Raw genomic sequence first — 12,759 nt, 5'->3', positions numbered from 1 at the left:
TGACCAAGGTCGGTCTTAAAGGCGGTCTTATGGGCCCACAAGGCATCTACCAAACGATTAGACCAATCCTTGTGGTTCGAGTTGATGGTTTTCTCAAGAATTTGCTTTATTTGCCCATTTAAAACCTCAACCTGGCCACTGGTCTGAGGATGGTAGCGCATGACCAACTTGTGAATGACACCATACTTTCTCATGAGGGCCTCAAAGGGATAGTTATAAAAATGCTTGCCCCGATCACTAATGATAGCACGGGGAGTACCAAAAATAGGAGAAAATATTCTCCTTTAGAATTTTTATAACCATCTTATGGTCATTAGTCCTGCAATCAATTGCTTCAATACACTTGGACAAATAGTCCATAGTAAGTAAAATGTACAGGTTACTAAAAGAATTAGGGAAAGGCTCCATGAAAGCTGTACCCCATACATCAAACGCCTCAACCATCAGAATTGGATTGAGGGGCATCATATTTCTCCTGGAGAGACGCCCTAAAGATTGGCATGAAGAATACGCCTTGCAATAAGTAAAAGTGTCTTTAAAAAGACTAGGTCAATAAAATTTGCATTGTAAAACCTTGGCCGCTATCTTATTGGGCCCAAAATGGCCTCCACAAGCCTGATCATGGAAAATAGATAAGATAGAGTGTTGCTCATAATCAGGAACACACCTCCAGATGACTTGATCCGAACAGGTCTTAAAAAAATAAGGATCGTCCCAAAAGAAATATTTAACTTGAGAAAAGAAACGATTCTTATATTGGGTGGACCAATATGCAGGTGTCACACCCATAACTAGATAATTAACAATGTCAACGAACTAAGGTTCACTATACACTGCCATCAGATACTCATCAGGAAAGTTCTCGTTGATTAGAGAATCATCAGTCAAGGAATTTGGCAGTCGGGATAGATGGTCTGCAACCAAATTTTTATTACCTATCTAATCCCTAATTTCAAGATCAAATTCTTGCAACAAGAGGACCCACCTAATGAAGCGAGCCTTGGCATCTTTCTTCTACATAAGATATTTGATAGCTACATGGTCAGTGTACACAATCACATGTGAGCTTATTAAATAGGGCGTGAACTTCTCTAATACAAATGCAACAGCTAAAAATTCTTTCTCAATAGTGGTATAAGTAAGCTTGCATCATCTGGAGTCCTACTTGTATAATAAATGACATGGGGCAGTTTATTGATTCTCTGCCCAAGAACAACCCTTATAGCAAAATCAGAGGCATCACACATAAGCTCGAATGGCACTGTCCATTTTGGAGCTTGAATAATGGGTGCTGAGGTCAACTCTCTTTTTAATTGCTCAAAGCTCTTATGACACTCAGGGGAGAAAACAAAGGGGCAGTCTTTTGCCATTAAGGTAGTTAGAGGTCTAGGTATCTAGCTAAAGTGCTTGATGAATCTTCTATAAAAGCCAGCATGACCCAGAAAAGATCTAATATCCTTCACACTCTTGGGTAGTCGTAAATTGACAATAAGGTTCACCTTAGATCTATCAACCTTCATCCCATCTTTGGAAACAAAGTGACCAAGAACTATGCCTTGCTTCACCATGAAGTAGCACTTCTCCCAGTTCAAGACCAAGTTCTTTTCTATGCATCTCTTGAGAACCAAGGAAAGATGGTGCATGCAATTAGAAAAAGTAGAGCCGTGAATAGAAAAATCATCCATAAACACCTCTAGTAAATGCTCAACTATATAAGAAAAGATAGTCATCATGCACTTTTGGAAAGTAGCAGGGGCATTACCAAACCCAAAAGGCATACGCCGGTAAGCAAAAGTTCCATAAGGGCATGTAAATGTGGTCTTATGTTGGTCCTTCAAAGCAATAGGGATTTGGTTATAGCCAACATATCCATCAAGAAAATAATAATACTCATGGCCAGCTAGTCTCTCTAACATTTGATCAATGAAAGACAAGGGGAAGTGGTCCTTCCATGTTGTTGCATTCAGCTTCTTATAGTCAATGCACACTCTCTATCCTGTTTGGATATGGGTTAGAATCAGTTCATTATTTGCATTCTCGACTACAATGACTCCTCCTTTCTTAGGCACAACTTGCATAGGACTCACCCATTGGCTATCAGAAATGGGATAAATGATGCCATGATCCAAGCACTTTTGGATCTCCTTCTTAACGGCCTCTTTCATTATAGGATTAGCCCTTCTCTGGGATTCCCTAGAAGGATTGGATCTCTCCATTAGATGAATATGGTGCTAAATAATGGAAAGACTAATACCTTTGATGTCTGACTTGATCCAACCTATGGCTTCCTTATGTTCTTTCAGAAGCTTGATCAACACTTCTTTTTGATTAGACGTCAGATCAGAAGCAATAATGATAGGAAGAAGAGTTTGATCTTATCCTAGGAAAGCATATTTTAGGTTGGAGGGCAACGCTTTCAACTCTAATGTGGGGGCTCAATAATGGAGGGTTTAGGAATGGAGGTGGATAAGAGTCCAAAGGGCTCCAATGGTGATTGGATGCCCTCAGATAAGGTGGTATCATCAACACCTTCCAATTCCTTCCTATACTCCTAAAATCCCGTATCAAATTCAATCTCAAAGAAAGTCTCAACATCATCGAGGAATCCCTGAAGCATATGCACTGGTTCATTTATTTCAGGCTGCTTACCCAACCTAGACACATTAAAGTCCACAGAAGTGTTGCCAAAAGATAATTTCATGAGACCATTCTTATAATTGATTAAAGCATTATTGGTAGCAAGGAATGGTCTACCCAAGATGATAGGGGTTTTGATCCTTGAAGTTTACAATAAGTTGGATATGTAGTATAATTAAATCCACAGGGAATACAAATTCCCCAACCTTAAGCAAGACGTCCTCAACCATCCCCTTAGGAGTTTTTACTGATCTATCTGCAAGCTGAAGGGTGATTCTAGTGGGTTTCAGCTCTCCCAATCCCAATTGTTGGTAGACCAGAAAAGGCAATAGGTTCACTCTTGCACCATGGTCCCTTAAAGCATGATCAATAGTGGTGTTGCCTATAGTTCAAGATATGGTGGGACTTCTAAGATCCTTATGCTTGGCTACTACTAGCTGTACAATGAGAGAACTAATGTGAGCAACCAAGAATGCCTTTTTGGGCACATTGGTGGTCCGCTTATGGGTACATAAGTCTTTGAGGACTTTAGCATAAGCGGGGACCTGGGCTATAGCATCCAACAAAGGGATGTTCACCTAAATTTGTTTAAAAATATCAAGAATTTTCTCTATAGAAGGAGATTTTTTGATAACCAACCTATTTGGGAATGGGGCAGGTGGGGTATACACTCTTTCCGGGGTGGTCCTTTTCACCTTCTCAAAAGAATCATCTTTGTTTCCTCGACCACATCATCTTGAATATCTTCAGGTTCATCAGACGAACCTGGAACAAAAGGCACTATAACAGCCTCATTAGTAGGGGGAGAGTCAACAGGAATGTCAGATGATAAAGACTAAGGGGTACTAACCCGTTGATCACGGCCACTGCGTAAAGCATACACTGCATTAATCTAGTTAGAGGGCTCTGGATGTTGTTGACCTTGTGTAACATTGAGCTGAGGAGCTTGGGTTCCTTGCTGAATCAAAGCCTAATGTTTAGGATTCGGCTCAGGTTGGCTAGGCAATTTCTATTTTCCCCTATCATGCATGATTGTAACAAGCTGGGTGAGTTATTTTTCCATATTGTTATGGCTTATCAGGAGAAGGGTCATGCTTTTCTCAAGCTCACTTATTCTTAGTGCCTCTCCAACATTGGTAAACCCAGGGGATTGCTGAGAACGTACAAGAAGAGGTGGCCTAGGAAAATTCATTGGAGGTCCTAAATGTAGATAAGAGGGAAGGGGATGAGGAGACAGACTTGGGTTTTGTGGTGCAAAATTAGGCCTTTGGGGAGCAAGCTGGCCTTGATGGTGAAAGTTAGATGCGTTTGCTTGGTTCCCTTGATTCCAGAAGAAATTAGGATAATTTCTCCATCCTGGATTGTAAGTGTTGCTATATGGATTATTTTGGTAAAAAGCACTTACATTTTCATTATTAGAACTACCCGCAAAGGTGTGTTAGGGCATTCTTCCATAAGATGACCAGTTGTATGACACCAACAACATATGGAGACATGGTTAACTTGGTTAATTAGTATAGGCTCTTTAGGAACTATGGATTCAAACCTTTTGGCGAGGCTATCTAGTTTGGCTTCTTTAGCTGGTACACCCTTAATGAGGTAACCCTTAGTGGTCCTTTCAGCCTCTTGGGTGGATTCCCACTCGCTAGTCTTATCAGTCAAGTTGGTCAAAAATGTCCAAGCCTCATTCTCATAAGTAAAAGAGGTAAATCCGATAGGACACATAGAATCTAAAAATTGTTTGGTCTGAAAGTCAATTCCCTCATAAATGATTTGGCAAATTTACCACAAGTCAATACCGTGGTGAGGGCATTCTAACAAGAGATCCTTGAACCTTTCCATGAATCTAGAGAGGGACTCATGTGGTTTCTACCTAAATTGAAGTATGTCACTGTTGAGTTTATTGATTTTGTAAAGAGGGGAAAACTTTCTCAAGAAGACAATTGTAAATTGATCATGATATGTCAAGAAACGTCAGCCGCTAATGAGAGATCAACACGTATATCATGGATAAGCTGAAGTCGCATAGGGTAAGCACGAGTTGACTAGATTCATAAAGAGCGAGGTCTAGGTGAACACCAGACCTCAAAGGGTGCATGCGCGAGGCCAGTCCTCGTGCCATAACGAGGGGTCGCCAGACTGACCCCCTTATGAGGGCAACTTGACCCAGAACCTGGACCGCCCCATAGTGGGAGGAGACAACCTGAGCACTGCATTCTGTTAACGTAAATCCTGCCATAAACTACCATGGCCCAAGATTATCGTCCATACGGCACCTAATAAGTCGTAAGGGGATCAAGGGATCAACACTATCCCCAAGATCACTCCTTAAATCTCTCACTCCACGCCTGGGGCTCTACTTTCCTATTAGGGCACGATTCTGCCCACCATCGCCTATAAATAATAGGGTAAACACCTTCCATGCTTATCTGATTTCAATTATTCTTATCTGTTGCTAGGAGATCTAACTTAGGCATCGGAGTGGAGACATAGGCACAGCCCGACCCTCTCTTGCTGACTTTGTATTGCAGGAACAGGTCGTTTCGATACAGTTCTTGATGCAATAGATTGGCACTATCTGTGGGAACGACGACTGCAAGCCTTTCAAAGTTCTATAAGCTAATAAAAAATAATGGTCGGTGAATAGAATGTTGTTCGCGAGGTTCCCCAACTTATAGAGAATCCAGTAGCCCGCCGGACAACGAACAACAATCGTGGTAGAGGACAGGCAGGGAAGCAAATTGCACGCCATGTAATAGTAGTAATGGCTGGATCCCAGACACAGGTTGTAGCCCCAGCCACTGGCAACGATAGCGGTCGGGATGCAAGGCCCCGGCCATCACTCACAATTGCAGTTGGACCAAGCATAGTCCCAAAAGGCGTTCAGACCATCTAGGGCGTGGGAGCTCTACCACCCCCACCTCCACTACTGGAGGAGTTTATCCCAGTAAGCATGAACCCAGATGCGTCGACCACAGTGGCTCAGATCCATGACTTACAATGGCAGGTTCTTTAACAGAATGACTTCCTCAGGGAAGTAGTTAGAGAATTGCAAGCACTAAGGACGCCCAATCCTACACCTATTATAGCACGGGTCCCACCCCCGCTACTAGTTCTCTCGAGGGCAACACGTGAAGATGAGAGAACCCCAAGAGAGGAAGAAGTACATAGGGCCAGAAGTCAGGCTGGGTCATCTCACCCCTCCCAAAGGAACAATCCCCCTCTAGGGATCATTCGCACCAGAGACCTACCTGCTCGGGTCAACCCTTCTCGCGTATTGGAGCCATCAGTCTCAATGCCCCGAGAGATCTGTGGTAGAACAAAGCAAAGCTGTACCAAGAATTTAGATGCGTGCAATGCACGGATCAGTCTCCAAAGGTTGGTCAGGCAAGAGAACCAATAAGAAGTAAACGGGTGCAATGGACGAGTTGAGCCGATAGCAAATCTGGTCATGGAAAGCGAGCTTAACCGTAAGCTCAGGGAGATCAACACCAAGTTAGAAGACTTGGAAAAGGGGGGCACCACCGAAGAGAATTTCAGCCTGGCCAACACCCCTTCATGACCGAGATCATGAGGGTCGAGCTCCCTCGAGGTTTTAAACCACCTTTCTTTGAGGCTTATGATAGGAAGACTGACCCCAACAACCATATTAGTTACTTCAACGTGATGATGATAGTATACGACGGGTCTAACGTTGTGTCATGTCACTCTTTCCCAACCTCCCTGAAGGGACCAACGGTGCTCTGGTTCGCCAAGCTAAAGCTCAACTCCATAAGAAGTTTCACGGAGCTGGCCAGAGCATTCGTGAGCCGCTTCCAAAGCAGTGTCAAGCAAAAAAAGATGGCCGTGAACTTGTTAGCAATGAAGAAGTGGCCCGATGAGTCCATACGGGACTATATCACTCACTTTAATGGAGAAGCCCTAGAGATCAAGGACCTAGATGGTGGCATGCCCTTCAATGTGCTGCACAATGGAATAACCAACCTTGACCTAGTGAAATCGCTCACCCTTGAATCAATCACCACCGTGTTCCAACTACTTGATCAGTGCTATCAGTACGCCAACATGTTTGACATCATGAAGGCACGAAGAACAGTTGACCCCAAAGCAAAAGAGAAAGAAGAAAAGAAAGATACCAAGAAGCCGAGGTTAGATCGGTACTAAGACCGAGATTAGAGCCCGGACTACACGCCCTTGAATACCACTAGGACTAAGATCCTGATGGAGGCCTATGATCGAGGCCTACTGCAGTGGCCCAGACCAATGTTCTCAAAGCCCAAAGAAAGAAATAAGAAGAAATATTGTAAGTTCCATCAAAATGTCGGTCATGATACTAAAGACTGTCAGTAGCTAAAGAGAGAGATTGAGCATGTGATCCAGAAGGGAAACCTACAGTGATATGTTATGGAGGACAGAAAAGATAATCCCCAAGGCCGAGCTGGTGCGTAGGGCAACCCTAAGAGGGACGATCGAGCCCAAGGAAGAGACGAGCAAAATTAGCGGGACGATTGGCGAGATAATCGAAGAGATAACCAAAGAACTGACACCAAGGCCAACACCTCCAATGCCCCAACTATTCTCACCATTCTAGGAGGCCTGGGAAAGGAGTCATTCGAAAAGGTAAAATCCAAAGCACGGTTCATGGCTGTAACAGAAGTACCTAAAAAGAAAGCATGAACCCAGCCAATAATTACCTTCTCAGATGAAGACCTTGAAGGGCTAAGCTGGCCACATGACGATGTTGTCGTGGTTTAGGCAGTTATAGCCAACAGACCGCTACACAAAATATTGGTGGACACCAGGGCATCAGTAGACATGCTAGCGTACGATGCCTACCTACAGTTCTGGTTCGAGCCATGTACACTGAAGCCCGAGATCATACCCTTTTATGGGTTCTCAGGAGAACCCACCCCGATCGAGGGGTTGGTCAAACTCCTAATGACAGTGGGGCTGCCCTATACCAAATTACCATAAAGGTCAACTTTATGGTAGCTCGGGTTGTGACAGCTTACAATGTCATACTGGGGAGGCCGAGCTTGAACGAGTTGGGGGTCGTGATCTCCCCCAAGCGTCTAAAGGTCAAATTCTCTACCCCAAACGACATAGGAGAGTACCAGACCGAGCCAAAAAAGGCACGAGAATGCCATGCTACCTTCTTGAAGCACATTAAAGGCAACTATAGAGGAATAGCCTTCGTGGTTGAAGTCAGCGATAGCCATGAGGGGGACCAGCGCTATCAGCGGGGGGCGAGCTGATCGACAAACTCGTCGAGATTCTAATTGACGAACTCATCGAGATTCCAATCGACGACAAGCACCCTACAAAGATTGTGAAAATTGGGGCCCTACTAAAGGAAGAAGAAGCGAGAGAGCTTGGGTCTTTCCTTTGGGAGAATGCTGATGCATTCGCCTGGACGGGCATCGACATGCCAAGCATCCCGTGCCACATAGCGGAGCACGCCCTGCATGTGGACCCTACCAAAAAGTCGATCCAATAAAAAAGAAGAATCTTTACCCCAAAGCGACAGGTCATGATCAAAGAAGCGATAGAGAAGCTGAGAGTATTGGGCTTCATCCGAGAAGAGCAGTTCCCAACCTAGCTAGCCAATATGGTGATGGTACCGAAGCCAAATGGAAAGTGGAGGATGTGTGTAGACTACACTAACCTCAAAGCCTACCCCAAAGATAAGTATCCTCTCCCTAGGATAGACCTCCTAATAGACGCGATGATGGGTTATGAAAGGCTAACTTTCATGGATGCGTACTCAGGATATAATCAAATCCTGATGAAAAAGGGGGACGAGAAGTACACGACATTCTAGTTAGACCAAGAGAATTTTTGCTATCGGGTCATGCCCTTTGGCTTGAAGAATGCAGGGCCAACCTACCAGAGAATGGACAACAGAATGTTCAAAGCCTAGATCGACAGAAATATGGAGGTGTACGTAGATGATGTGTTAGTAAAGAGTGTACGGGCCGAAGACCACCTAGCTGAACTGGAAGAAGTATTTCAAGTATTGTACGCCCACCAAATGAAGCTGAACCCATCAAAGTACGCCTTTGGAGTAAGCTCGGGTAAGTTCCTTAGGTACATAGTGTCCCAACGGGGGATTGAGGCCAACCCCGCCAAGATATGAGCCATATAAGAGATGAGCCCACCAAGGATGATCCGTGAAGTACAGAGACTGAATGGAAGAATAGCAGCCCTAGCCAGATTCGTATCATGATCTGGAGATAAGTGCCTACCCTTCTTCAAAACACAAAAAAATATGAAGGTGGTCAAAGACTTTACCTGGACTGAAGACTGCCAGAGGGCCTTTGAAGACTTGAAGGCATATTTGATAAACCTACCCTTGTTAGCACAACTTGACCAAAAAGGTGAGCTACTAATGTACCTGGCAACGTCGCCCATGGCGGTGAGCACAAGCTTAGTAAAGGAGGAGAACGGGTCATAAAAACCGGTCCACTACGTTAGCCATGTCCTATCGAAAGCAGAAAGTCACTACCCAAAGATCGAGAAGCTCACGTTTGCACTAGTCAAAGCAGCGAGAAAGCTGAGACCCTATTTCCAGGCCTACCCCATCTCAGTAATGATAGACCAGCCCTTGAAAAAGGTACTAAATAAGCCGGATGTGTCAGGGAGACTTATAGCCTGGGAAGTGGAGCTAAGCGAGTATCAGATCGAGTATAAGCCTTAAACAGCCATAAAGGGCCAAGTCCTGGCCGATTTCATGCTTGAGTGTACACAAGGTGAGACTGAGCTGGACCCGGTGGAACGAGCTGAGGAAGAGATCAAGTCTGAACCGTCCTGGACCATGTTCTTGGATGGCTTGAGTACCTTAGGAGGCAGTGGAGCAGGACTCATACTAACGAGTCTAGAAGGCTTCAAATTATAGTTTGTGCTATGTTTTGGATTCCCAGCATCCAATAACGAACCCGAGTATGAAGCGCTGATACCAGGACTAAAAATAGCCAAGGCAATCTAGGTCAAGAGATTGGTGGTGAAAAGCGACTCTCAGCTGATCGTGAACTAGATGAACGGTGATTACGAAACAAAGGATGATCGGATGGCGGCATACCTAGCCAAAGAAAAAGAACTGGTCAGCTCGTTCGAGGCATTCAAGATGCATAGAGTATTGAGGGACAAGAATGCCAAAGCTGATTCGCTCTTATGCCTCTTGAGCGAGGTGTTGGCACAATTGGACGGTCGGTGTACATTGAAAACCTGCCCGAGCCATCTCATCAAAATAAAGAGGTCACGACGATCGGGATTGAACCGAGCTAGATGGACCTGATCGTCGCCTATCTAAGGGATGATAGTTTGCTTGAGGACAAGGTCAAAGAAAGAGAAAAATAGGTGGATGAGCTACTAAGTGTCTTGTGGTCATATCGAACTACCATTAGGACGCCAATAGGGGAGAGCCTATTTTGACTAACATATGGAACAGAAGCCCTAGCACCAGTCGAGATATTAGCAAGGTCGCTAAGAAACCTCAACTTCAATGAGAGCATGTATCAGGACGGACTAAGGGCAAACAAAAATTTTTTGGACGAGGTAAGAGAGGACACCTTGATGCAAAACATAGCTTACCAGTAGAGGATGGCTCATTTCTACAACTCAAAAGTAAAAGAAAGAATGTTCAGAGCCGGAGACTTGGTGTTAAGGAAAACTAGCGCCTCACAACCTCAAAGTCAAGGAAAATTGGATGCAAATTTGGAAGGTCCATATGCGGTCTCCAAGCATATAAGGTCGAGCACATATCGCTTAAAGACCCCAGGGGGCAACAAAATACCCCAACCTTAGAACTCAAAGAATTTGAGAAAATTTTTTCAATAAGATTATTGTAAGAGCGACCTCATGCAATAAAAGGTTATGATTTGAGGAAAACCTCTATCCAAGTTTGAGTCTCTACACTAAAAGACCAACCCCAAAGGTTGGCACCAAAGTCCAATCTCTGAGATAGGCACGAAAGACCCCACCGGGCAATAAAGACCGACTTTGAATGTTGGCACCAAAAGACCAACCACAAAGGTTGGCACCAAAGTCTGATCCCTAAGATCAGCACAAAAGACCCTATCGGGCACCAAGACAGACCCTATGGCTTGGCATGAAAGACTAACCTCTGAGGTTGGCACTAAAGACCGACTCTAGTAGTCGACACTGAAAGACCTACCCGACCCTGCGAATGCATAAAGAAGAATGACCCAAAGAGCTAGAAAGAATAAGAAAGCAGTCACACTACAACAGGAAGTGGGAACATATACTTCATCCAAAGGTGTTGATATTTACATTTGAAAAAAAAAACATGAAGAATCAGATGGGGGGTCTACAGGGGCAAGTTCGTCAGAGGACTTGGCTGGAGGAGACTGGGCTGGAGGAGACTTGGAAAAAGGAGGGACATAGTACTTGAATTTGTTGAAATTGAACCTCGGGCTCTCGCCAAGGATGTATCCGACCGTGTCGCTCATGCCGAAGTCGTAGGCCTCTTTGGTCTTCAACTTTAGAAGCTCTTATAGCTCGATCAATTTCTTGAACTCCTCCACGACCTCGGCCCAGATCTAGGCCTCTCTGGCCATCTCTTGGGCCAGCTCCTCCTCCAGGGCCTTGATTCACTTGGCCACGACTTCAGGTTCACCCTCCAGGACGTCCTTCCTGTCAGTCAAGGTCTTGAGTGTCCCTCATAGTCCTTGATCTTGGACTCCAGGTCAGAGTTGTCCTTGGTCAGATTTAGCTGGTGTACATCCACCTCTAGGTAAGTTCACCTCTCCCAATAATAGAGATCGTGGTAGACCTCCAACCAGTGGAGGACTTCACTAGCCTTGGTCGCCAGCTGCAAGACAGAAAGCACAATAAGACATTGGAGAAGTAAATAAATGAAAAATATAAGTCAAGAGATCACAAAATACTTACGATCACTGCAGCGGGAGCAAACGATGAGATGAGGTCTTCATCACGCATTGACTACATAGACTTGCAGTCCTCTAGAAGCAAGCGTTGGGTCACCCACTTATGGGGAACATCTGCGTCCTTGAGGGCAGAGTCCCCCTCATAGATTTCCCAGCGAGGCATAACCCAGGAACATTTCCCCTTCACCAACTCCCGGGCCCAGTTGGCCAAGTACGCCTCCTCTAAGCTTTTGACCCTCGCCGAGGATGACCTCTTCAGCTGCTTCTCATGCTCAATGACGAGGACCTCCACCTCGACCTCCTTCTCCTTGCCCTTCCCCTTCTTGGGCTCCTTCCTCTAGCTGGGGGTCAGGGACTGGGAGTGATCCCTAGGGAGGTTTTGGTCCTTGGCTGGGGAGGACCTTCTTCTTATCTTTGAAGGGGGAAGGGGAGTACCACTTGACGTGGTCTGGTCGGCTCACGTCTTCTTGTTGCGTTTGGCGGCGACCTTCGGAGCAAGCCATGATCCACCTTGAAGTCCACTGTCAGAGAAATAAAGAACAATAAGAAATATAAAATAAAAAAAAATTTCCCTTTTTTGAAAGAAGAACCAACACTGAGAACCAGAGATGCTCACCCTGGGCCAAGCTCAGGCCATTGCGGACCAGCAGATCCTTATGCTTCGGCTCATGCAAGTCAAAGGCCATGCCATTTAAGCACAAGCTGAGAGACTCTTGATCGTACCAGCTCAGCTCAGGGACGAGGTTCACGATCCTCAGTCGGATATTTGCATGAAAAAAAGTGGTCCTTCCACTTCTTGGCAAACTAGGGCATGCAGCTTATAAACCGCATAGCCTTCAATGACCCCTTCTGGCCGCGCAGCGTCAAATAGTACCACTTGCCTGACACCCTCTTCAACATGAAGAAATGGTCAAAAAGGGCCTAGGATGGCTCACAGCCGAGCTAAGCAAAAAAGATGTAGAAACCAAAGATCTGCCTACACGAATTCGCCACCAGCTGGCCCGGAGAACTCACCTCAGGGTCAGAGCCCCTACTTATATCGGGAACATCACCAGAGTCCCCACTGGGCTCCGACCAAGAAGAAGGCAAAGACATAGATGCAGAAAACTTACTGAGAATAAGGAAATAGAGAATGAAGCTCGTGCACTGGGAGGCTAAGGGCACCTTAACGAGAAATACAACACGAACAGGAGGAACAGAGCTTGCTACAAGGCTG

At 45.2% G+C, this 12,759-nt stretch overlaps 1 protein-coding gene across 1 annotated transcript; it reads left to right on the top strand.

Annotated features, from left to right (window-relative positions):
* The first annotated feature begins 6,207 nt into the window (after nt 1–6,207).
* LOC122665491 lies at nt 6,208–6,801 on the top strand. Its single transcript, XM_043861646.1, has one exon. It carries the CDS (start codon nt 6,208–6,210, stop codon nt 6,799–6,801), a length of 594 nt encoding a protein of 197 aa, XP_043717581.1.
* Nucleotides 6,802–12,759: the final 5,958 nt, after the last annotated feature.

Source organism: Telopea speciosissima, chromosome 6 (assembly GCF_018873765.1).
Source record: "Telopea speciosissima isolate NSW1024214 ecotype Mountain lineage chromosome 6, Tspe_v1, whole genome shotgun sequence".
NCBI classification, from domain to species: Eukaryota; Viridiplantae; Streptophyta; class Magnoliopsida; order Proteales; family Proteaceae; genus Telopea; species Telopea speciosissima.
This window is presented reverse-complemented; position numbering and strand designations above follow the sequence as displayed.

What these genes read in the sequence shown, in the direction of transcription:
- LOC122665491 (XM_043861646.1), top strand. Translation starts at nt 6,208, where the DNA reads ATGAGGGTCGAGCTCCCTCGAGGTTTTAAACCACCTTTCTTTGAGGCT.